The sequence below is a fragment of the Macrobrachium rosenbergii genome, chromosome 21 (assembly GCF_040412425.1).
Source record: "Macrobrachium rosenbergii isolate ZJJX-2024 chromosome 21, ASM4041242v1, whole genome shotgun sequence".
Taxonomy (NCBI): Eukaryota; Metazoa; Arthropoda; class Malacostraca; order Decapoda; family Palaemonidae; genus Macrobrachium; species Macrobrachium rosenbergii.
In genome coordinates this window covers 41,584,273-41,611,772 of record NC_089761.1, presented here as the reverse complement: position 1 = coordinate 41,611,772, position 27,500 = coordinate 41,584,273, and the positions used below count along the sequence as shown (strand labels likewise).

General features: G+C 38.5%; 1 protein-coding gene across 3 annotated transcripts in view; it reads left to right on the top strand.

Annotated features, from left to right (window-relative positions):
* LOC136850007 (uncharacterized) overlaps positions 1 to 27,500 on the top strand; it is a 142,804-nt gene that overhangs the window by 56,597 nt on the left and 58,707 nt on the right. For all 3 annotated transcript variants that reach the window (XM_067123556.1, XM_067123555.1, XM_067123554.1), the window contains exons 5-6: positions 9,701 to 9,970; positions 10,679 to 10,732. In XM_067123556.1, coding sequence (XP_066979657.1) covers positions 9,701 to 9,970; positions 10,679 to 10,732 — 324 coding nt within the window. The remainder of the gene's footprint in view (positions 1 to 9,700; positions 9,971 to 10,678; positions 10,733 to 27,500) is intronic.

Genomic DNA, 27,500 nt, shown 5'->3' with positions numbered 1-27,500 from the left:
CTCATAAAGGCCTATATAAAAAAAGTTACGAGTGTTTGCCGAAAGTAAATGTACATGACGATTAAAAAAAATTTTCAGACTCTCATAAAGGCCTATATAAAAATAAATCTGTGATTAGACTGATCTGTGATCAGTCAATTTCTAAAAAATTTTCAGACACTCATAAAGGCCTATATAAAAAAGTTACGAGTATTTGCTGAAATCAAATGTACATGACGATTAAAAAAAAATTTTCAGACTCTCATAAAGGCCTATATAAAAAATTTGTGATTAGACATTCATGATGGCTAATGCAGAAATAAGACATTCAGGGTTAAGACAGGCAAAGGACAGAAAGAAGACTGAAGATACGACAGATAAATCACCATTAATCCCCAACGTCTCATAAGACATATTTATCATTACCACAAAATCCATCCTCACCTTAGTAGTTACAATTTCGGGTATTACTCGAATTTTTAGTTTCCTGTTATGATAACCATCATTATCATTTCTTGCTATTACTCCCTTTTATAGTGTCACTGTCATCACACGTGCATTTAAGAGGCCGTTGTTATGACTTTTCCTCTCGTTGTCAGCGCCTGAATCATTTCCCTTATGGGGGCTTTTAATATACTCTTTTTATGTCGAGCATTTTTATTTATTGCTATAGTCATCTCTTGTCATCTTCATTTACAGTCTTATTCGTTTCCATTAGTAGTTTGTTGCTTTGATGAACAAAAAGAATTTTTTTGAAATTTTCAGTGTCTTTACTCATGTTTTGAATATTGTTTTCATTTCCAATATTATTATTATTATTATTATTATTATTATTATTATTATTATTATTATTATTATTATTATTATTATTATCATGTGCATGTCGCCTTCAGTTGCCTTTTCGTAGAATTTTAGATCGAAATGGTTCCTGGATATTTTTCTTGATAATTGGTCGTTTTGTGTGTGTCAGAGAGAGAGAGAGAGAGAGAGGCAGGGACCGGTCACATAGAACTTTGACCGGTATTCAATCAACATGATAATTAACATGGACTCTCCAAGTTTGGACGGTTCAATTGTTAGATAACTGACACGCAGTTGTTTGGGTCCCAGAGAGAGAGAGAGAGAGCGAGAGAGGAAGGGATGGAAATTATGATGTCCCTGCTAAAAATGTCAAAAAACAAGAAATTCCTTTGTTTGGATAAAGACATGGAGAGAATGAGATTATCATGACCCTGTCAGATGTTTTCAAAAACGAGGCAAGATTCCTAGTCTTTAATATATTAGAGAGAGCGAAAAGAGAGAGAGAGACGTAATTTAGAAAATGTTTTTTCTAAAAGTTTGTAGACTGAAAGCAGGAGAGAGGAGTAAATTATCAGACAATCCTCTGCACCAAATATTTTTCCTTTTAGTTTTAAATACCTCTTCTTCCATCTTTCCATCTCACCTTTTCATTGAAGTTACATAGCATTTAGCCTTATGCACACAATAGGGCTTCGTTATTGTTTCTGCTGTCAGATGATAGCGGTAGCAGAGACCTACATTGATGGATCCACCTTATATATTCAATGGAAACAGTTTGATATATAAATGTAAAGTCGAGTTCAGTGTCTAAATGCCACTATTTAATGGTGGTTTATTGTTTTCTATAAAGAGTCCATCAGTGTCTTTTTCAACTTACGGATATATATACATTATATATATATATATATATATATATATATATATATATATATATATATATATATATATATATATATATGTGTGTGTGTGTGTGTGTGTGTGTGTGTGTGTGTGTGTGAAAAGAGAGAGAGAGAAATTATGTATACCCGACCGTGGTTAATTTTAGTGGAACATTGAGTCCGTATTAAAGTACGCTTATCGGTGGCTATCTAAGAATCAGAAGTTGTGTGGAAGATTCGGAAGATCAAGTCGAGTAAACCTGGACCACTCAAGCGAAGAAACTACTCCAAACTCCACCACTTTGGAAGCTTAACTTCCAGGGAACAAAAACTGCCCAAGTAAAACATGACCTGAGAACTTAATCATATGGAAGGAAGACGAACTCTCTCTCTTGCCAAGGTATACCGCCTTATGGCTGTGTAAACAAATTGTCTGTGTCTTAACTCTCTCTCTCTCTCTCTCTCTCTCTCTCTCTCTCTCTCTCTCTCTCTCTCTCTCTCTCTCTCTCTCTCTCTCTCGTGTGAGGAATTCTTGATTTTAATTCGAATGTACTTCGCTCGATTTTGATATTATTATAGTGGAATGAACTGTAAACGGCATTTTAAGTTATTGAATCATTCTTGCATACCGTATAGTTCACATATATGAGAAGAAAAATAAGAGAAGAGAATTATATTAGAATGATGAAATGCATTAAAAAATGACAAGTGATGAGCCCTAAGGAAAATTGCATACATAAAAACCTGATTAGGATTATCAGAGAAATATAATCCAAAATGTAAGTCGTAGTTATGAAACGCTGGTGAAATTAATTTTGAGAATTGATAAGCATTGAGAGAGCATACCACCGCCAACGGTTACCCCTCCTCCCCCTTTTGAAAACCAAATTCTTTAGTGTGTATCTGGATACATCCAAAAAACCCATTAAATCCATCTTGGCCCATAGCCCACCTTCCACAAAATTCCTTGCATAAAATGTCATCAAAATAACTAGTAAATCTTTTTGGTATCTCGTGAACAGCCAGACAGACGTGAATGGATAATCTCCGTCTCATGACAGATAAGCATTGACTCGCTGCATTAATTGCACGCTGCTCCAATAAGTTCTCTGATATGCATTAAAATGACTCAATAAGACGTATTTACCTTCAGAAATTAGGTAAGGCTGTTACCCTTGTCGCTCGCTAATGAAGCTGGTGCGTCGTCTTTGTGACGTTTTGATCAACCGTGTTTGTTATTTGTTTTACGTCATTATTAAGCGGGAATGTTATCTGGTATGTTGCACGGACGATAACATGAATAAGCCAGTGTCTTATCTTCAATAGTCCGTCATTAATTTTGCTGTTATCTCCGTAACACCAAAGGCAGTTGGAAGGAGCATTGAAGGCGCTGTTATTATTATTATTATTATTATTATTATTATTATTATTATTATTATTATTATTATTATTATTATTCAGCATAAGCACCCATTCTCTAAGATTAATTCATTACTGTTATTATTATCATCATCTTCGCCATGGTTATATTTTATTATTATTATTATTATTATTATTATTATTATTATTATTATTATTATTATTATTTTGTTTAGAGCAATTTTCCTAGAATTCCAGAATAAAATTCATAACTTTTAAAGTAATGATAAATTATTAAATAACAAATAAAGAAATTCACTCGATCGTTTAAAAAAATGCTCAAGGCAGCAGTTGGGTAAAACAAACACTAATGTATTCAATAAAAAAAAAGGTGGTTTTTCAGCCTCTACACCAAGTACAACCTGAGTTTCCTGATCATCGACCCGTAACTTAATTAACCTAACACTGAATATAGAGTGGTTATAAATTAAGGAATGATTCAGTGTGCAGTGGAACTACCGAGGAAATAATCAGTGGGTTGGAATAGTAATTTCGGTATTATGACTTAATCACTGATATCATAATCAGTGGACATTATGTCTGACTGGGGAAACTATTTCTGATGGAACTATTCCCAAGAGGGAACTATTTTTCTCTTGGAACGTGGAACATGAAACAATCGTTACGGTTCGTAAAAAAGTTATCGAGAAATGTGAAATCGTAAAATGTGTAAAATATTTTAGGAAAATTAGAAAGATTGTGTGAAATCAGAGCAGCGTTCGGAGAGACTTGATTTAACATGAGAAAATAAAATAAGCGTTTTGTTAATGATTTATGAGAGAAATTTTTTGAAAACAGAACGGTAATATTAAGGATCAGGTATTTGATAAAGTAAACAACCCTTGAAGTCTTACCAAGTTGTAATGAAATACTCTTTCACTGTTGGCTTCCAGACCTCTTTATTACCCATTACCGTTTGCATCCGAGCACTATGGTTTGTTGTAATTTATAACGGTTGGTTTCCTCAGGGCAGGTACGTTAAATCGACGTTTAACCGTCGTCTTTGATCTGGACAAGATAGATGACAAAAATACACTTGCAGATAGTGATAAATAACCTAAGCATGGCGAGGTATTGATGAAAATGAATATGAGTAGTATACCTGGATAGGTGAATTAATATATGAGAATGAAGACAGATTAGATGATTTATAATTAAGTAATTGTAAGAATAATTTACAATCGTTAAGGAAATGATTTGAGGGTGTTAAAATATAGTACAAAAAAATAGGGTTCTTAAGAAAAATGGGAAATTATTATAACAAATATCTCACCAAAAGTGAAAATAAATTTGGGAATGGCAAAAATATCAATAAAAGTGTAAAAAATGCGAAATGATTGTAAAAATATAATTCAAAGTGAAAATAAATGAAAAAGTAATGTAAAAATCTCACTGAGTGGAAACATCTAAAAAGCTAAAACAGAAATAATAGATCAAAACCCGATGAAGAAACAGAGGAGCTGAAAAGTCACCTTGGAGGCGAACACTGCAAAAAGAACAATGTTGAAATAAAAAGTACGAAAGAAAAAAAAAACTCAAGAAAGATTTATCCTGGAGGTTTAAAAGAGAATAACGTTTGAGAAAACTCACTCCCTAAAAACGGAAGCACTGCAAGGGATAAAAGACAGAACAGATAAAAACTCGAAACCAAAAAGAAATATGGAACAGGGGCCAAAGGAAATATAGGTTAAAGAAAAGAGAAAAAAAAACGGTGCCGAGAGAAAAAATATAATAGTAAAAGACAATATAGATATAAAAACAATCGCCGGCATAGAAAATATACTAAAGGGGTTAAAAGTGAGGGCAGGAAAAAAAAGAAAAGGAAAGAAAGAAAGAGAGAGAGAGAGAGAGCAAAAGCTAAAAAGAAAATAAAGTGAGGGGGAAACCGAACCAAATAAAGAAATTACGCTGAAGCTCTGGCCCCATTCGGCCGAATGGACGACGCCAAATGTGACCGAGTCAGGAAAATAGACGACGCCGAATGTGACCGATTCAGGAAAATAGACGACGCCGAATGTGACCGAGTCAGGAAAATAGACGACGCCGAATGTGACCGAGTCAGGAAAATAGACGACGCCGAATGTGACCGAGTCAGGAAAATAGACGACGCCGAATGTGACCGAGTCAGGAAAATAGACGACGCCGAATGTGACCGAGTCAGGAAAAAACGACGCCGAATGTGACCGAGTCGCCGACGCCGAATGTAACCGAGTCAGGAAAATGACGACGCGATTCAGGAAAATAGACGACGCCGAATGTGACCGATTCAGGAAAATAGACGACGCCGAATGTGACCGATTCAGGAAGGAGACGACGCCGAATGTGACCGAGTCAGGAAAACGACGCCGAATGTGACCGAGTCAGGAAAATAGACGACGCCGAATGTGACCGATTCAGGAAAATAGACGACGCCGAATGTGACCGATTCAGGAAAATAGACGACGCCGAATGTGACCGATTCAGGAAAATAGACGACGCCAAATGTGACCGATTCAGGAAAATAGACAACGCCGAATGTGACCGATTCAGGAAAATAGACGACGCCGAATGTGACCGATTCAGGAAAATAGACGACGCCGAATGTAACCGATTCAGGAAAATAGACAACGCCGAATGTAACCGAGGTCGACGCCGAATGTGACCGATTCAGGAAAATAGACGACGCCGAATGTTACCGATTCAGGAAAATAGACGACGCCGAATGTGACCGATTCAGGAAAATAGACGACGCCGAATGTAACCGAGTCAGGAAGTCAGGAAAATAGACGACGCCGAATGTGACCGAGTCAGGAAAATAGACGACGCCGAATGTGACCGAGTCAGGAAAATAGACGACGCCGAATGTGACCGACTCAGGAAAATAGACGACGCCGAATGTGACCGATTCAGGAAAATAGACGACGCCGAATGTGACCGATTCAGGAAAATAGACGACGCCGAATGTAACCGAGTCAGGAAAATAGACGACGCCGAATGTGACCGAGTCAGGAAAAAGACGACGCCGAATGTGACCTAGTCAGGAAAACGACGCCTAATGTGACCGATTCAGGAAAATAGACGACGCCGAATGTGACCGATTCAGGAAAACAGACGACGCCGAATGTGACCGATTCAGGAAAATAGACGACGCCGAATGTGACCGATTCAGGAAAATAGACGACGCCGAATGTGACCGATTCCGATTCAGGAACGAAGGAAAATAGACGACGCCGAATGTGACCGATTCAGGAAAATAGACGACGCCGAATGTGACCGATGCAGGAAAATAGACGACGCCGAATGTGACCGATTCAGGAAAATAGACGACGCCAAATGTAACCGATTCAGGAAAATACACGACGCCGAATGTGACCGATCAGGGAAAATAGTCACGACGACGCCGAATGTAACCGTCAGGAAAATAGACGACGCCGAAAGTCAGGAAAATAGACGACGCCGAATGTAACCGAGTCAGGAAAATAGACGACGCCGAATGTGACCGAGTCAGGAAAATAGACGACGCCGAATGTGACCGATTCAGGAAAATAGACGACGCCGAATGTGACCGAGTCGGGAAAATAGACGACGCCGAATGTAACCGAGTCAGGAAAATAGACGACGCCGAATGTGACCGATTCAGGAAAATAGACAACGCCGAATGTGACCGAGTCGGGAAAATAGACGACGCCGAATGTAACCGAGTCAGGATTTTAGGCGACGCCGAATGTGACCGATTCAGGAAAATAGACGACGCCGAATGTGACCGATTCAGGAAAATAGACGACGCCGAATGTGACCAATTCAAGAAAATAGACGACACCGAAAACTCAAGAACACCACATGGCCAAACTACTCGGAAAGTAGCCATCTTAAGTCCTTTCAATTCGGTTAATGAAAATGAAAAGAAAAGGCTGAAAGAAAAAAAACTGGAGAAATCTCGTCGATAAAGAATCGCAGATGATGTCAAAAAGGAGGATCAAAGGTATCCTAGAGCTGATCTAGAATGGGGAACGAAATTTATCTAGGGTTTATAAAATGGTAACAAAAGCATCGCATGACTTAAGGTGACTGGAAATAAAAAAAAATTAGGATAAAATCATCTTCCATCTGATAAAATGGGAGACAAAAATCCTCTTCCAGATGAAATGAAGGGGAGACAGAACAGCTTCCATTGGATAAGAAGGGTGAGACAAAAAAACATCTTCCAGCCGATAAAAGGGGGAGATAAAAATTTTTTCTGGGTGATAAAAAAGGAGAGACAAAACCCATCATCCATCTGATAAAACGGAGAAAAAAAATTCTCGAGTTGATAAAAAAAAGAGAGAGAAAATAAGCTCTTCCATCTGATAAAAGGGTGAGACAAAAAATATTCCAGCCGATAAAAGGAGATAAAAATTCTCCCCGCATATAAAAGAAAGAAAACTATTTTCCAGGTGATAAAATGGAGGGGCAAAATATCGGCCATCTGATAAAAACGGATAGAAAAAAACTCGAGTTGATAAAAAGATTAAAAAAAAATTCTTCCATCTGATAAAAGGGGGAGACAAAAATATCTCCTCCACCTGGTATAAGGGAGAGAAAAAATCCAGGTGGTATAAGGGTAGTGATAAAAATAACTTCCAGGTGAAACAAAGGTAGTCAAGAGATATCTCAAACCTGTGAAGATATTAAAAATAAATAAATAAAATTTCGTAGGCTAAACAACTGTAGACTCAAAATTTATTCGGAATGACAGAAAAAAAAGTTAATGAAAAATATCTTCAAGCTGAAGGCAGCAGAGACAGAAATTATCCTGGAACTGAAAGAAGTGTGATTGAAATATCTCAAGGCTTCAAAAAAAGGAGAGTCTTAAAACTCTCCAAAGGTGAGAGATAAAACATTTTTGAGTAATCAACGGGAGACACGAATTATCTTAAAGCTGAGAAATGGAAAGTAAAAATACCCAAAATCCTCAAAAATAAAAAAAAAAACTGACAAGAATATCTGTAAAAGAAAAAAAACTTTGGGAACTTTAGAGAGAGAGAGAGAGAGAGAGAGAGGACATCACAAAGATTTCCATTTTGAGAATTTCGGGGGAGGGAGGACCTCAAAAGAAAAATTCGCCCGTGTGAATAGGGTAAATAATTGCTACATAAATCCTTTCCATGTGTAACGGAGAGGACACAACACGCCTTACGAGTTTTATCCCCTCGCTGGTCAAGGGGGACTCGGAGGAGGGGGAGGAACGCCAGCCACCGGAAGGAGGCTCTCCGAGAAAAAGGGTTGGGGAAAAAAAAAGGAAGAGGGGAGTGTGGGAGGGTAATGGTGTAGGAAGAGGAGGGAAAGATGGAAGGGCATAGGAAGAAGCCCCTTAACTACTCCTCTCGTACTTCTTACTCTTCTATTTTATCTTCTCCTCCTCCTCCTCCTCCTCCTCCTCCTCCTCCTCCTCCTCCTCCTCCTCCTCCTCCTCCTCCTCCTCCTCCTCCTTCAGTCATGAAAAGGTAGAAGACCTGGACCCCATCTGGAACACCGAGAGAGAGAGAGAAGGAATGGAATGACTGGGGTTCCTTGTAAGTGGAAGTTAAAAACTAGGTTGAATGTGAAAGGAGAAGTGAGGAGGTTAAGATGGAGAGAGAGAGAGAGAGAGAGATAACAGCAGGAATGGAATGACTGACGTTCCTTATAAGTGGGAGTTGAGAACTAGGTTGAATGTGAGAGGAGAGGTGAGGAGGTTACGATGGGGAGAGAGAAGCGGAAGAAGGGAGAAAGATATATGTGAGGAAGAAACCCCAATAAAACGAATTAAAGATTTAGAGACGAAGGAGAGATAGAACTTTATAAATGTCCATATAACAAGAGCGAAAATGAGAATATCAGCTGAATGGTCATAGAGAGACAGAAAAATGGTGTACATACTAAACAGAAAATTATGAACAATTGGAAAACTTAGTCCATACTTACTTCTGCTCTTTTTTTTCTGCCGGGCATCATTATAACCCACTACATCTTGCATCAGAGTTCAAAGGTCTGTCGCAAGTTGCAGAAACGCTTGGGTGGTTGCTAGCAGTGGGATCCACCCTACGTTTTATCTTCATTGTAGGAAAAAGTGGCCCTCACTCACTTTAGTTTTTCGTCTCCCACTGTAGCCCAGTTTCCCTGGAACAGGCCAACTGTGGTCTCCTGAAACATTCTGCCCGTAGAATTTCGGGATGAAGTGGCAAGCCCCAGCCCCGGAGACTGGTTTTATAGCGTCTAGATTACATTATATAGGAGGAATTGTGATAACATGAAAGAAAGCTTCATTTCGCTCCGGTTTCAGTTGTTTGACTCTTTGGAGGAACTTGAGATTGATAATTTCGATATATTGAATTAATTTTTCACTCTATTTTTATTTTTTCATTAAATACCGATGAGGACAATGAAAGTTAGTATCATGCTATTAATTATAGTTGATGCTTTTTATTGGTTACAGTCTTCGCTCTTTTTTTTTATTCTTTACAGATGGGCATTCATATGAGTATGCATACATGTTGAAGAGTAATAATAATTGTGTATATTTATATACATATTTCTTATTCAAGGTACATAAAGCTCTAAAGTGTATACATTTTGAATGTGTTGTAATGCGCCTGCGCCCCTTACCGTCCTTGCTCTTACCCTAGGTGCATCCGAAGAAGTACATGAAGGACACTCAGCGGATCCTGGGCAAGACTCTCAACCACGACGACTCCGTCAACGACCGCAGTCCCGGTTCGAAGCTGACCTGCTCCGACGGCGCTACCCGCCGGATGTGGGCCAAGACCTTCGGCGAGAACTTCAGTCGCAACGGCTCCATGTTCCGGGGGGATCCGCCCTCGAAAGTCATCGAACCCATCCCGCCGGAGTTGAGGAAGGCTGCCCTGGGGTCAGCCTTCCAGTTGCACGTCAAGAAGGTAAGGGGGGAGAGTCTCTCTCTCTCTCTCTCTCTCTCTCTCTCTTTGAATTTTTCGATGTTGTGGGGCTTTGTACGTGCTGATTATTTCAGGTAGTCACCTTCTTCTTCCGTAGTAATTTTCCATTTATTACTGTAACTGATACCTAAATTGGATGCCTTTCCATTAATATTAATATTAATAATAGCAAATGCTCATATATATAATCATTTTAATACTACGTCATTCATCGATTCATCCTGTTTTCGTACTGCCATCATTTTAAACTTCCAATATTTGGTATGATTTCTTGCGTACTTATTCATATATTTGAGTAAAATGAGTCATTGCTGCATAAAAGGACTAATACGTCAGTTTTCCTTTCCACCGATTTTCATTATTTTCGCATTTATTTAAAAGCATTGAGTAAGAGAAATGGTAGAACTGATTATTTACTGAGAAATTATATCTGTCTTTAACATTACAACTCTGAGAAGTAATCCCTGAAACAGAATGAATTAGCGAGATCTAGAGATACAATATCATAATATGTCCTCAGTTCTTTATCGTAACTAAAGTCGCTTCTCAACCCTAACCTGTTACTCATACGAGTAAAAGCCTGCAGACCCATAGGAACAATCAAAGAAATCTTATTACTAAAGAAGACGCAGCCATCCGTAGAGTTGTCACTTAATGTTTTTTTCTCTCCTTTTCTGACTGTTACCTCAGGTTGCCATTGGTGGAGCGCCTCCGGGGACTCTCAAGATAAAGCTCGTGCATCAGGTAATGTAAATGCTAACCCTTCCCCCTCTACTTCAACCCCTCCCCCCTTCCCCTACCCCCCTCTCTGTCTCTCTAACCCTCAGCCAACATCCCCCTTCGTATATTTACTTGTTTGTATTCAAGTGCTATAGTTCCCACGGGTGCTTATTTGTCTCGGGTGTGTGTTTGTCGAGAGTGCGTAGACCTGTTATTTTAAGAGCGGGTTAGACACAGGGAGATAGTAAATTAGAATAATGTCTGGGATATGGACCGTTTATACGGTTAACTCTTCGTTAATGATATGCACTGCTGTATTTATCCGTTACGGTGCTGGAAGGTATTGCAATTTTTGGTGTTTTTGTTTGTTTGTTGTCAAAATATATTCATAAACTCATGAGTGGATTCTAACTAGATTAGGAGGCACTGGTTTTCGTATGTTGTGCGGGTTTTAGTCTATGTCCCGAAAATTAAAATTCTCTGATATGCGCTTCTATACGTAATCCATTGCACAGGGGGTACAACGCACAGCGTGTTCTATATGGCTTACTGTAGGCAATGTTGAGGGCTTTCTTTTGCATTTGTTCCCTACTGTGTCTTCCCAATGTCTTTCCAATAAGCCGCCACTGTCAGTCGAGTCAGAATCCTTTCAGGATAATAGCCTAATGTTGGACTTTTTAATGGAAAAATTAAGAACCAACATCCTAAATTTGTTTGCGTCGGTTATTTCTGAAACGTACTCTGTGTGACGTTTTAGTTTTGTTCGTGTGTGTGTGCGTGTGTGTGCGTAATTCGATTGTTGAGTACATCAGTAACTCTATACCTATTCTTTTCAGTGGTTATATGATGATCATGTACCTAACATGTGGAGTTATATCCAGTCCTCGTACCAAACCGGTCTCAAAGCAAGGATTTTTTTTTTCAACATAATACTACTTCTCCTATCCAGGGATGGCCCCGAAAACAAAGGCATAGATCACTGCTACATTCATACTTAAACTGCTAAATCTTGGATGAGTCATCTGTGCAAAACACTTCCATAACATTAATTCCTTCCTACACCTATTCAGAAAGATCACAAACGGTGCGTCAGGCTAGCCACGAGGAAAAGCTGTTGGACAATAATAGTGTATCGTATTTTGGAATTTTACGATTGTCTGCGATATTGTTGGGAGGCGAAAGTAAGGATAAGCCTGTTGTCATTCGGTTCTTGCGGCATCTTGCCCGCAGACCTACTATACTGTATATATGATTATAAGTGTGTGTGTGTGTGTATATATATATATATATATATATATATATATATATATATATATATATATATATATATATATATATATATATGTATGTATGTATGTATGTATGTATATATATATATATATATATATATATATATATATATATATATATATATGTGTATGTGTGTGTGTGTGTGTGTGTGTGTGTGTGTGTGTACGCGCGCGCCACTTCCTCATCGTCTCTAAAAACAACCCCCCCAAAAAATTACGTTAATTACTCTCCACTCTAACACCGATCAAAAGGCTGATTGGAACATTCGCCGGCAGTCCCTCCAAAGGGGAGACAGTGATATTTAGAAAGAACAAAAAACGTGGCAAGGAAAAAAAAAATCATAATTATCCAACTTCTCTTTGATAATAGACGACTTTGATGTTAGGCTAATGAGTTGGAGCCATATTCATCGTTCAGTTAATTTTATCAATTAGATGAGAGATCTTTTGCCATCCAGTGAACGCCGACCGATCGCCATTCCCCAGCAAGATAACGACTCTTGGATGACACACGGTAAAATCGCTCACAGCTTTTTCGTATCGGTTTTATTCATGTGTGAGTAAACAGTATTGCTCTCATATGGTAAACAGGGTCATTTTGATTGACAGCAAACCTTTGTACGGGTAAACAATTATTATTCACGTAATCGTACCATAAACAATATTATTTTGGGTGCACTGTTAACCTGTTTAATGCTCGTCAGTTCACTTGTGTATAGGTAAACTCTATGGGTTTGCCTTAGAGTGCTAATAAAATTCTGAGAATATTGTCATAACATTTTTTGGGAGGCGTTCAACATTGGAGGGGCTTCTCGCCACAAGAAAATGTTTGAGTTATAAACCATCAAAATTTTGGAAATTCAACCTGCTCAAATTTCTTTATTTTTCGAGATACAAAGTTGAACTTTGTATGGGATGACGTATTTGCGATCAGAAATAGAGTAGTATGCATAAAAAAATTATAGTTCAACCCCACCCCCTTTTTTTGAGAAATAAAGGGGGATTATTTGAAAGCTGATCAGGCGAAAAACGCCAGTTTCAAAAGTTAGGGCGAGAGGCCCTTCTAATGCTGAACGCCTGAATAATCAGGTTTATGATAGTGTAGGATTAAACACTATATTGACTTTTTAAAGCTTACTGTAAAAATCCACATCCGATATTATTCAAGTTCCTGTCTTGCTTCTAATTGGTCGATACATTTGAATTATAATATCTAGTTGGTTATGAACAGATTGAGCGTCCGCCAATCACATTTAGTTTCTGTGGTTTCTGTGATATCGGCTGAGGATTTTTACCGTCATCTCCAAAAAAAAACAGTGTGACACCTAAGTTTTTATTAGTGACAGGGCGAGGAAAACATAGAGGAAATTGTTATGCTTCGGCCTCCATGTGTCTCATCCGTCATTGATTATTTTAGGGTTGATTATTTTATTTTTGTAAAATGACGTCACAAAAGCTACGTTTGTCGTGCGAGGAACACTTGAGTAACTGAAACAAATAATTGACACTAAGGAAAGTGTATTATGATTTAAAAATTCGTCTTATTCATGAATGTTATATGTTTTGTTAAATAAATCAGCTCCTTATCGTTGAAATTAACAGATACTTCAACGCAGTGCCCCTCTGAGCGAAACGGCAATAGGTGTAAGTGTGACCGTCCAATCTCGAACCCTTTTAGGTGCCTACGTGAATTGTAGCGTTGGCACAACACCGATTTAATTTTACTTAGTTGTGTTGTCTCAGATGTATTATGCTATGCTACGTCGCAGCATAAGGCGAACCGGCATAACTTATCTTAATGATCAAACTTTGGCTACGTAGGAAATTATACGACAGTTCAGAAGTTCGGGAGTGTGACCAGATACCAGGCACTTGCGCGCCATCAAACTTCTTTATTGCTGTTCAGAATCTACTCAGACATCCAAATTAATGTTTAGATCAATATGCATTTATGGTAAAATAATTAGGCCTTCTTGAGCTCCGAGCCAATGGCAGAGCAGTACGTCACCGCGACCGGTTCCAATAACGCCACGCACCGGGCGGCCTCAGAGTCACAAGTTTCCCCCAACCGTCTCTTCAGTTCAAACAAAAGTTTAGTCAGTTGACGGAATATGATTGAGCTCTATCTGGTGCGGGTCCTCGACACGGAAAGAATTTTCCGTTTCTGTTTTATCTTCCGTCCTTTTGTGATCTCTTCAAAGAGTTGCAGACAAGCTGAGTGGAGTGATATGCGTATTTGGAATGATATTCAGCCAAGTCATATTTTGAGCCTCTTGTCCTCTTTGATGATGGAATGCTCGGTTTTTATCTCCTTTTTATTATTGAGTACCAAGAGCCATGCAGAACGAAGTGCCTTTATATATATATATATATATATATATATATATATATATATATATATATATATATATATATATATATATATATATATATATATATATATATATATATATATATATTTATATATATATATATACACACACCTTATCAAGGCAGGGCAGTGCCTAATATAGTTGTAGGTTATATGTACTAAGACCAATACCGCCGTAGCAGTTTCCACAGGGGTAGTGCCTTCAGTGTGCCTCACGCGGTGCACTGTAGGCATTAATTAAGGTTCTTTGCAGCGTCCCTTCGGCCCCTAACTGTGACCCCTTTCATTCCTTTTACTGTCCCTCCATTCATATTCTCTTTCTTCCATCTTACTTTCCCCCTTCTCTTAACAATTGATTCATAGTGCAACTGCCAGGTTTTCCTTCTGTTATACCTTTCAAACCTTCTTACTCTCAATTTCCCTTTCTGCGCTGAATAACCCCATAGGTCCCAGCGCTTGGCCTTTGGCCTAAATTTCTATATTCTGTCTATCCGTCTGCAGTAGCAGTAAGTGGTACAATCAGTATATTGCTGCTATAAGATGTGTCAGTGGTTTGTGTGACAGAGAGAATGCCCCATGGGGGAGTAGTGCGTCAGTGCACTGGAGACATTACTATAGAGTATAGAGTGTTTGCAGTGTTCTTTCAGCCCAATTTCCGCATCCTCCTTCAGTCTTGTCGTAACATCTGTAACTTACTTATTAGTGCAACTGTGGGTTTTTTCCAAGCTCCACCTTCGAATCAGTGTACGTCATTTTTTTATTTTCTGGATCTCTTTCTTGTTGGCCAGCTCGTCCTCCCACCCGCCCCCCACCTTTTTTCCACTGTTTTAAGCAATGAATCACTGAAAATGCCCCGTGTTTGGCTTCACAACCTTAATTTCGTATATGAGGCGATCAGTCATGATTAGAATGTTCACCAAGACAGAGGAGCTCATAGTGAAGAGTTTTGGACCTCTTGGCCAGAAGAAATATCTAACTGGCTGATGAGCCTTTTCTTCTGAGGCCAGTAGCAACCATGCGTTCACTTCTGTGAGAAGTTGAGAACGCCAAATATTGCATTCTCGATGCTCAGCATTGTGGAAAGGTAATCCAAGACCCAGGGTATGAAGCTCATCCTTAAAAAAATTAAGTCCTCGAGGTTTGAAAGTGTCTAGATGTTTTATAGGAGAGATGGCTGAGTGATAGCTGATTTTAAAGCAGAAAACTCAGATGTTTTGGAATGAAAGTGAGGCAGAGATAAAAGGTAGTGTGTGTGTGCATGAATGGGAAGGACGAAGAGTAGTTGTGTTTGAAAACGCTGGGGATGGTTAATGGTGTGTATATATATATATATATATATATATATATATATATATATATATATATATATATATATATTATTGTGTTTTTTCCGTCCGTCTTTTCATTAAATTTCCTTATCTTTATATAATAGTTTTCCGATGTATGTTGCACATTTACGAGTATATAGGAGCATCCTGTTCATCTCAAAACTAGATTCGCAAGTTAATGGCCATTTTTGCCTAATTCCTTATGAATGTTTGCGCACTTTGAAAAACGATAATAATATTAAGAGTTGTAACTTACAAAGTTAGCAGGGCAATTTTTGTCTCTTCGTAGAAGTAATCTCAGGGGTCGTTTATTCTGGAGCTGGGAACCTTTGATGTGATGGCGCCAGTCGGATCAACCAATCAAAAATGTCTGTCTCTTTTACGACGTGTTTGATGATTATTGACGGACATGTTTCCTTCCACGAGGTCCATTATTTCTGTTAGTAATTCGGTGTCCCTCGTGAAGCTAGACCAGGGTAAGCAGTGACGTTACATAAGCCAGAACCGTGACGTCACTCGAGCCGAACTGTGACGTCACATAAGACAGATCCATGACGTTATACTTTTCCGGGGGACGCGATTCGTTAGATGTTGATCTTGCCTCGCCCGTAAGATCGGTCTGAGTTTGCGCAGTCTCTGAAGGAAGTAAATCAGATGTTAAGATACTCTGTTATCTCTCTTGCTTGACAATGATGCTAGGAACCTTATCCTTCAATTCGGTTCGTGGAACCTCACAGTTGTCCTAAAATGGAAAATTGCAGTATCTGCAAAATTTCCGAAATTGAGATATGCCACCTACTGGGCTCGTGAAACACTAATACACAAGTTACTGCAGTTTCAGAATGATTCTTCAGTGCTTTATTTAGGGGGTCCCATTTGCAGTATCTGCAAAATCAGTAACAAGGCAAGGGAAAACTGCAGTATCTACCATTTTTCTCAGTTTTGTATTTTTGCAGATACTGTAGTCTTCCATTGTAGGGCAGACAGGGCAGCTTAGGAGATTGGTATAAGCAGCAGCATGTGTCAGTATGAAAGAGATAGGGAGGGGGGGAGTACAGAGATGAGGTAACAGCATCAGGTAACGGTAGCTGATAGTTCCTCGTTGGACGGGTCGGTATAGTTCTCGGCTAGCACTCTGCTGGGCCCGCGTTCGAGTCTCCGGCCGGCCAATGAAGAATTAGAGGAATTTATTTCTGGTGATAGAAGGTCATTTCTCGGTATAATGTGGTTCGGATTCCACAATAAGCTGTAGGTCCCGTCCTAGGTAACCAATTGGTTCTTAGCCACGTAAAAATAAGTCTAATCCTTCGGGCCAGCCCTAGGAGAGCTGTTAATCAGCTCAGTGATCTGGTTAAACTAAGGTGTTCTTAAACGGTGGCTGTTAGACAGGATTAATACTGGCTGTTAGATATCCTGTCGTCGTATTGGAGAGGACTTGCTCGAAAAGAGGGCAGATAAAGTAACGGCAAATCACAAAAACTCGGCGTCGAATGAGACTCGCCCCTCTGACAGCGTCACTGCTTAGCAGGTTTGAAAAAAAGGACAGGACGTAAAAGCACTCACTTTGTTGGTAATTTCGGGCCTTATTGTGACCCACTGCCGAAATAAACGCAGCCATATGCATATGACTGAATAGAACGTTCTTTGAATGGAGGCAATATTGTTCCATTTTTCTCTATATTTTTTTTCCTTGCTGTGTCAGTGTTTGGTGCCTGGATGCAGGGACCACCTTATTGGACCCCCATGGAAAGCAGAATGGAGAGATAGAGAGAGAAAGAGAGAGGCAAAGTGGATTATAAGAATTTTTCTCTGCATATTTCTTAGACTTTCATTATTGCGTTCATGCCTTCTGGCTATGTTCTCCATTATTTGTTTTGATATTGTATTCACCAGGCTTTGAATCCATAAACAAATTTTCCGAGTGTATAGATAAAGCAAATGATTTTAGTTATATGAAGTTGAGACAATTTTTTAATATGAATTTAAACATTTTTTTTAGTATGCGTGTGAAACTTTTACATCTTTTGATGTCGGTGGAAATATCTAATGCATCCATAACCATTCCCTGAAGCCATTGTCTGAAAATTCATCTGGCAGCCTGACTTCATTTCAGATTTTTTGCAATAATATCAAAGCTCAAGTCTAATTTCGTCCATGTGTGAGTTGCCTTCTTTGCTTTAATATTACCCCCGTCAACGAAGTTGGATGAAAATAGTGCTTTCATCCATGTTTATTTGTTTGTCCACAAAATATCTCAAAGACTTGATGAATTTCAGTGGAATTCTTTGTATGGTTGGAAATGTGGACCAAGAAGTGATATGGTTTTAAGAGGAAACCGGATGTGAAGTCTTTTTTTTTTTTTTTTTTTACTTAATTTTTATTAACCTATCCGAGGTAGTCACATATCATTCCATTGCTTTTTTTCAGTGCTCAAGTTTGTCACCGTAGGATTTTCCCTGAATATTTAGTATTTCAGTACAGAAATAATAAAGACCTGCTATCTAAGAATGGATGACAGGTGCAAAAGATTGTTTAAAATCTTTTAAAGATACTTTCTTTTTTCCCAGAGCATTAAATTTACATGTTCATTTCATTGTAATGACAGAATTGCCACATATGGTGATCGCAGTCCCGGTTTTTAAAGAAGTTAAAATTAACTTACCTAACAAGGAAAACGACAAACTTCCAAGTCTGTGAAATATGAAAAAGTACTCAGAATAACTGAATCACGTTTTCGTATATATATATATATATATATATATATATATATATATATATATATATATATATATATATATATATATATATATTCATAAATTATTTTCCCATTAGTTTCTGATTAGTTTCCGATCTTACGTAAAAGAAATATATATTGTTGCCGAACTGTTACTTAGATATTTTCATATTATTTTCATTGCCATTAACAGCAAAAAAATTCATTTCTGCGTCATGCGGTTATCACCTCGACGTAGTAAGAGAGAATAGAGTGTATCCTTTGCCGCAGATCCTACTGCGTGTGAATCTAAGAACAGCAGACTTACGGTTCCTTTGAACTCAGTAATAAATGCAAGCTCGTTTTACTCTCAGCATTATAATCCTAACTAGCTAAGTTTGTTTCTTGATAGTAGATATATTAAAAGTTTTTCCAACAAATTCAGAATATACACCTGTTAACTCTTCCACGTTGGTCAGGCAAAGTCGTTGTTGAACGGACATTATTCTCTCTCTCTCTCTCTCTCTCTCTCTCTCTCTCTCTCTCTCTCTCTCTCTCTGTGTGTGTGTGTGTGTTATCCAGTCTCTAATCTTTCTTTAAACAAATTTAATTAATATATACGACTGTTCACTCGTCCACGTTGGCTCTGCTTAGTCGTTGTTGGACGGACCTTATTCTCTCTCTCTCTCTCTCTCTCTCTCTCTCTCTCTCTCTCTCTCTCTCATCTAGGCTCTAATCTTTCTTTAAACAAATTTATTTAATATATACGGCTGTTCACTCGTCCAGGTTGGTTTGCTTAGGCGTTGTTGGACGGACCTTCTCTCTCTCTCTCTCTCTCTCTCTCTCTCTCTCTCTCTCTCTCTCTCTCTCTCTCTCTCTCTCTCGCTGTCATCCAGGATCTAATCTTTCTGTAAACTGATTGAAATGAGTCTGAGTCGACTAAAATTAACTGGAGTTTGATCAGGTTATTAGCGCTCGTGTGGGAGTTAAGGAGGAAGTTTGAGAGGACGTCCTTTCTCTCTCTCTCTCTCTCTCTCTCTCTCTCTCTCTCTCTCTCTCTCTCTCTCTCTCTCTGCCGTTGTACATTAAGCCGATACAGGTGAAGGCATGTTATTTTGATAAATAACCCTCCGTCTTGTCACTTGCAAATTAATTTCCCTCCGTATGAAATCATATCCCTAGATACGAAAGGGAGCTTCAATACTCGCGTCGAAATGACAGTTATTGTTTCACCTCTTCCTGAAATATGAGAGAGTCAAGTTCTCTCTCTCTCTCTCTCTCTCTGAGATAAGATATTGAAATTGGCGACTCCTTCATTTTCCTTCTGAATTCCAGTCGAAACTATCTCTCTCTCTCTCTCTGAGAGAGAGAGAGAGGCGTGTGTGTTAACTTAAGAAGGGTACCAGAGGTTATACTGGTCATGGATCACTTCCTTCTAGTAAGTCGACTGCGCTGGATCGCCGCTAGCGTGGAGGGCAGCGGTTGCCAACTTCATCCCAAACCATTTGCAGAAAGCCGGAATTATACCGCCCTCTAGAGTCGTCCTTTCTAATAGGAAAAGTGGGAATAAACATATCAAATATATTTAAAGTAAACGAGGAATTATTATGAAATCAATCAATCCCAGTTTTACCGTGAAGGGTTTTAACATTTTTTTCTTCGTTGTCGGCCGCGTATTTCAGCCTTTTCAAAACTCTTTCTAATCCTGAAGAGATTGACGGCATTCAAATTGGTCTTCCCTGTTGATCGTGTCGAGATCGATCTTAAGCATGAGTAATCGAAACCCATATTTTTTTGTTTTTGAAAAATTTTCCGTATTATTTACATCCGTTGCTTGCTTTTGTTGCTCACTCACTGTATCCCTTCTCGGGCCTTATTGTGACCAGTCTCCTCTCCCACGAGGCACCTAAGGTGTTGCAAGTTTCCGGGAGCTGATTTTTGGAATGCGTTAGTGGGTCTCTCGCCCATAAATCCCTTTTTAATGTAAACAGATAAAATATGACGGTTTGAAGGAACTCTGTAGATTTGGAAGCTTTTGAACCTGGACAATATTTTCTAGAAGCTTTTGAATCTGGACAATATTTTCTAGAAGCTTTTGAACCTGGACAGTATATTCTAAGAAGAAGGCCCTAGCGCGATTTCCTTTCTTCTTCTTCTTCTCCTTCTTCTTCATCTTCTTAACTAATTAAATACTCGATCATTCCGTTTTCTACGAGAGCTACGATATTCTTTTAATGGCATGAATTGAATAATATAAGACGAAGGATAATATATGAAAAACACTCGAAAAATCCACCTGATTGGACTTTAGTATTGGCAACGCTGTGCAAAATACGGTGGCTGTTCTAAAAGATGCCACCTTAAGATACACCGATTGCCAAAAAAAAACGTTAAGGTTTTTCACGATGTGTTTTTAAAATTGTCATCAACATTTTTAGAGGAGTTTTCTATAAAATAAACACTTTGTTAAAAAACAAAAGGAACGCAAGGACGGCTTATGGCCTTCATATATAAACACGAACATTAAAACTACAGTGAATAAACAAATTGGTAAATAGCAAAAGGTACTGATAGGGTCAAAATAAAGCTTTAATCTTTTTGAGCGTTCTTAAGCTCAAGTTTAAGGGAGAATATGAAAGTATCCCGCAAGTTGCTAGTCATCCTACCCCTGAAGGATTTCGTGCACATTTGCGACAAACTCTCGTAGTTTATTTATGCTGTCCTTATGAATGACTGGCACGTAAACAACAGCTTTATCGGATTCACATTAAATAATAAATAACAGAAATTGCATATTTAAGGACATGCGAAAGCAACATGAATTTGAGACCAAAAGCTGTTTAATACACTCACACAAAATAAGGACAAGTGCAAACGTCAGTACGATTGAGTAATTCAGTGACATTAGGTCTGGTCAGTTCTTGGATGGGTGACCAGTGAATGCGTTAGGTCTGGTCAATTCTTGGATGGGTGATCAGTGAATGCCTAACGGCGAGCACCGGTGAGCTTTACTGAAAATTGCAACAGACTGTAGGAGTCGGTTGGGAGAGGCAACGAGTTGGAATAAGGCCCAGAAAGGCAAGAAAGTGGCAGTGTTAAAATGAAAGAAAACTCGATACGTATAGACAGACACATCCAGACTTATACAAGAGAGAGGAGACACACAAACATACGTAAAACATTCAAAGAGAAACTAAGCGATTGAACTCCAAACATATAAAAAAAACTTGCAAAGTTAAGTGAGTGGAAACAAACAAACAAACAATGGAAGAGAAAGTTTCCATTATAATGTTTGGAAGAACTGCAGCGTGATTGAACTTTTTCCGTTTGATGAATTTTTGTTTTCGGGTCAAGAGGGAAAGAAATCAAGTTGTTTTGCGTCATGCCCTTCTTAGCGATTGGGTCAATGGGCTTTTTTTTTCCTGTTTTTTTTTCTCTTTTTTTGAGGGAAGCAAGCAAAGAGTCCTGTCTTTTTCTGTGGAAGACGTAATACCTGTCTTTTTCTTTTAAAGGAAGTAAGAACCCTGTATTTTTTATAGGAAGAAAGAACTTGTGCTTTTTTTATTTGAGGAAGCATGAGCACCTGTGTTTTTTTGCGGGGGGGTAACATGAACAGTTTTTTTTAACATGAACCTTTTTTTTACACTAACGGTTTTCTTATTTTTTTATTTCATTTTTTTTTAGGAAGAACCTTTGTCTTTTCCAAAGAAGTAATAACCTCTTTTTTGCCGTAAGGAACCGATAACTTTGGTCATTTTGAAGATGGTAGAATCATTCCTTAAAGAAGGGAGAACCCCTGTCTTGTATAAAGATAACAATCACCTTAGGCTTCTAAAGCAACCACCCCTGTCTTTTTTAAAAGATGCAAGAACCCCTGTCTGTTTAAAGGAAACAAGAACCCATGCCCTTTTAAAGTAATCAAGAATCACGTTCTCTTGTATTATTAGGCAAGAACTTATATTTTGAAAAGAACCTCTACCTCTCCTTCAAGAAGCAGAAACCTCTATCTTGTTATAAAGGAAGCAAGAACTTGATCTATTTCTCAAGGAAGCGAGAACTCTCAGTTTTCTTAACGAAAGCGAAAACTCCTGTCTCGCGTAAAAGAAGGAGGAACCTTTTTTTAAAAAACGTTAAGAACCCCTGTATTCTTTAAAGGAAACAAGATTTCTCATTTTTTGAAGGTAGTGAGAACCTGTCTAGTAGTTTTAAGAAAGCAAGAACTCTTGTCGTATTTCTTCGAGGAAGCTAGAACTGTCTTTTTAAAAAAAGCAAGAACCTCTGTCATTTTTTAAGGAAGCAAGAACTCCGGTCGTTGCTTTTAGGAAGCAAGAACTATCTGTTTTTTAATAGAAGTTTTTAAGGAAGCAAGAACCCCTGTCGCATTTCTTTAAGGAAGTAAGAAATGTCTGTTTTTAAAAGAAGAAAGACCCTCTGTCCTTTTTTAAGGAAGCAAGAACCCCTGTCGTATTTCTTTAAGGAAACAAGAACTATCTGTTTTTTAAAAGAACCAAAAACTTCTGTTCTTTTTTAAGGAAGCAAGCAAGAGCCCGTCTTTTTTTAAAAGAATTAAGAAGTCCTGTGGTGGATTATGTGGATCAAAAGTTCATGATATAGGATTCAAAATTTGAGCACATCTCGGGTAACTCTATTAGGATCTTTGCTTCAGTTCTTGTAAAACTATGGATGCCTTTGTTACTATTTCAGAGATTTTGAGGGAGGGGGGGGGGAAACGGGGAGCCTTTACTGATTAATTTTAATGCTGCAGTTTTCAACTTCTTAATTAATTTCACTGTTGTTAGTTTTACAACTTTTTTTCGACCAGGAAATTGAATCTGTCATAAGAAGTAAAAAAAAAACAAAAAAATAAAAATAACCTCTCCATTTGTGTTGCTCAATAGCTTGTGCCCAAGCGCGCTCGCGCAACCTCACATAGATATACAGTGTATATAGACGCTGTACACAATTTTGGCCGACGTAAACCAATCAAGGCGCGGAATAGGGCGACACTTTTGCTTTCGACCCGACGTTATTGATTTATTGATGCAATAAAGTGGCATCACAACAGCAGAGGTCATCAGCACGGCGCTTTCAACCGGTGAAGGGTCAGGTATATATTTTTTATCTTTTTTCCGGCATTTGAGTCTTGTTTTATGACGAGGGTTGGCGCCAGAAAAGGTAGACAGTGGTCACTACCACATTCGTGTGTGTGTATATATATATATATATATATATATATATATATATATATATATATATATATATATATATATATATATGTATGTAGTATATAATTATATATAACATTGTATATATATATACACATATATATATCTCACACCATTGTTACTGATTTGATTGTTCACAAACATTAAGCAACAAATATTGTATCAACGAGTTCAGTCCACGTCGCTTCCAAAATATCACCGAAGGGGAATTGTAGAAGTCGATCGATAGTGATTGAGTACGTGGGAGACTCGAACGCTAATCATTTATCGTATCAACGACTTTTAGTCCACGTTGCTAACCAAAATGGTCAGCGACGGATACCAGAAGTCGTCGATACGTATTGTCGGGCGTTCGAATCTCCCAGGTACCATTGAATCTTTTATTAATTATAATATCCCATTGGTGATATTCCCGAAACAGAGGGAATTGGACATTAAACAATATTCGAGCTTAATGTTTGTATGGATATATATATATATACACATATATAGGCTATATATGTGTGTATATATAGCCTATATATGTATAAATATGAAAAAAACATATATTATATATATATACATTCATGCATACATACATATATACATACATACTGGCAGCCACGGCATACGTGATATACCTGTGATCAGCGCCGCTATTGCGGCGTCATTGCAAAATTCAATCCGAATTCTGTTGAAGTGTCTAGATGGAGCGGTCTGGCCCTTGTCCCTGACGAGGGGACCTCTCACCTCCTCCATGCCTTTCTCCATTTCGGGAGTCTCAGGCCAATGAGGCCAGGCCGTGAGACACTGTCTCTTGGTCCCGGGCTCCCGGGGGCGTCCCGCCTTAATTTCCTGTCTGCGAGTGTTTGCCCCCCTGGTTTACATATCCGCTCCCGTGAGTTGAATCAACAACGGCTGTAGAAACTTGTCACGTCTCCCAATATTGCCGCTTGTTGTCGCTGTAAAAGGGTAGAGAGAGAGAGAGAGAGAGAGAGAGAGAGAGAGAGAGAGAGAGAGACGATCCATTACGGTGTCAAGGAGAGAGATAGAGAGAGAGAGAGAGAGAGTCAGTTTGCATCTGCGAAGTGCCTGTTTTTATATGACAAGACTTGGAAAATAGAAAGAGGGAATGATGATAATTATAGAATTAATGTATTGAAGTAGCAGAATTAAGAAAGAGGGAGAGAGAGAAAGTCAGATTGCATCTGGGAAGTGACTATTTTTATAGGACGAGACTTGGAAAATAGAAAGAGGGAAAGACAATAATTATAGAATTAATGTATTGAAGTAGCAGAATTAAGAGAGAAAGAGAGAGAGAGAGAGAGAGAGTCAGGTTGCATCTGCAATGTGATTTTTTATATCACAAGACTTGGAAAATAAAGAGAAGGAAAGGTAATTGGTGCAGAATGAATGTATTGAAGTAGCAGAATTGAGAGAGAGAGACAAAAGAATGTATCAAAGTGACAAAACAGAGAGAATGAATAAGAGATAGGGTGATAGAACCTAATAGAATAGTGCATAAGGTGAAACAGAATAAGAGAACAAGCAGATAGATGGAGAGAATAGCATCCTAAAGATTTAATGTATCAAAGCAACCAAATCCGAGACTAAAAGAAAAGAGAGAAAGAGTAGAGGGACACAGGGAAAGAGAGAAAAAGTAGAGAGACACAGAGAGAGAGAGAGAGAGAGAGAGAGAAAGTGGGATTTGCCTCCAATTGTCACGGGGTCCTTGTGCTTCATTCCTCACCGAGGGCAGTCCTCCTCCTCCTCCTCCTCCTCCTCCTCCTCCTCCTCCTCCTCCTCCTCCTCCTCCTCCTCTTCCATCAGCCTCATGCTATTTTTGGACCGCTCGCCTGTTTTCCCATCAGATGGGAGGGCCGTCCCATCCTTTTCGATTTTTTTGTCAAGTATTGTTATTCCAGGAAGTGGGGTGGTCGGCGCGCTTCGATGGATGTTCTGACGACAGACATCTGGTTGCTAAAATTCATGTCCAGATTTATTTATTTTTTATATGTGTAACTGGTGCCTGGTTGTATGCTGGTGTTGGGCTCTCTCTCTCTCTCTCTCTCTCTCTCTCTCTCTCTCTCTCTCTCTCTCTCTCTCTCTCTCAAGTTTTAGAGCTTCTTACCTATTGCAGATGGAAAAGATTTATAATATGACTATTATTTGAATCTCTCTCTCTCTCTCTCTCTCTCTCTCTCTCTCTCTCTCTCTCTCTCTCTCTCTCTCTCTCTCTCTCTCTCTCTACTTATACAGATAGAAAGGTTATATAACATAAATTATTTGAATCTGATCTCCTTCCTCTCTCTCTCTCTCTCTCTCTCTCTCTCTCTCTCTCTCTCTCTCTCTCTCTCTCTCTCTCTCTCTCTCTCTCAAGTTTTAGAGCTTCTTACCTATTACAGATGGAAAAGTTTTGTAATGTGACTTATTTTACTCTCTCTCTCTCTCTCTCTCTCTCTCTCTCTCTCTCTCTCTCTCTCTCTCTCTCTCTCTCTCTCTCTCTCTCTCTTACAAATAGAAAAGTTGTATAACATAAATGCTATTAGATCCTCTCTCTCTCTCTCTCTCTCTCTCTCTCTCTCTCTCTCTCTCTCTCTCTCTCTCTCTCTCTCTCTCTCTCATATGAAGGTAAAGAAACATGACATTTTAGCCTTGTAATCTGTGAAGCTACAGAAATTACAAAAAACAAAACAGATCTTCAAAGGGTAACTCCGTATAGCAGTATTTTTTCCTTATTACGTAAAGCATTTACGCGAAGGGTGAGTTTGCAAGACCTACTGCTAGATCTCGTAAAGGGTGGGTAATCTACCGTACTTAACACCAGTTCTTCCTCTCCCTGAGTCAGGCTCTAGCCCCTATACTTAGCCTCGGTCGGAATTTTCAGTTCATAGGACACACACACACACACATACATATATATATATATATATATATATATATATATATAATATATATATATATATATATATATATATATGTGTGTGTGTGTGTGTGTGTGTGTGTGTGTGTGTGTGTGTCAATGTGTGCATGTGTGTATATATATTATACTTGTATTGGTATCAGATAACACTTGCCTCTAGACATAACAGACTGTTTGTAGTGAAATAGCAATTTTGGACTTTTGAGACACAAGGCATAGTATTCTTTTCAGTTGAGAGGCTGTTTCAAAAGGTACATTGCATATAAACATGAGTCTAGATGCATTTACATAAAAGGCCAGTAGCTCCCTAGAATTAAAGGTCTTACCTTTTTTAGGCTTTAGGAACTCTTGGAATAAAGGAGGTAATTCATTGCTGTTTTTCACGGTTATATTTTAACCAAGGCTTAACCTAATACTACTATATTGAATCACATAGATCTGTCCCAGGTTAGTTTTGTCGAAGAAACCAATTAAAGGTAAATTTGCATATGTTAAAATCGCTACCAGAGTCCCCGGCAGAAGTACTGAAATCATTTCTGATGTAGCGATGGATGTCTTCAATTACGAAATATCTGGAAAAAACAAGCCGTACAGTGTTATCAATGCAAACGTGTTGTTATTGCATTTTGTCGTTTTCTTTTGTTTTTCCCCGTTTTGTATATTTGTAAGCCCTTCAAAAAATGGAAGACATTTCCCAAGGCGCCATTTTATCCCTACTCATTAAGCGCCGGACACAGAAGTGAATTTAAAACTGAATAATCACATAATGATGGCATTTAATCTGACTGAGTAATAAGGCAGAGCCCAGCCTCAGCAGACGCCACAGGCAAAATAATGAGCCCGTAAAACTCATGAAAAGAATCCACTCAGGCACGGAATTCAGTCTAGAATTTAATCCCGAAAGGAAGAAGAAGAAAAAAAGATTGGTTAAATAAAGATAAAAGAGCCCATTTGGTCAAACGTA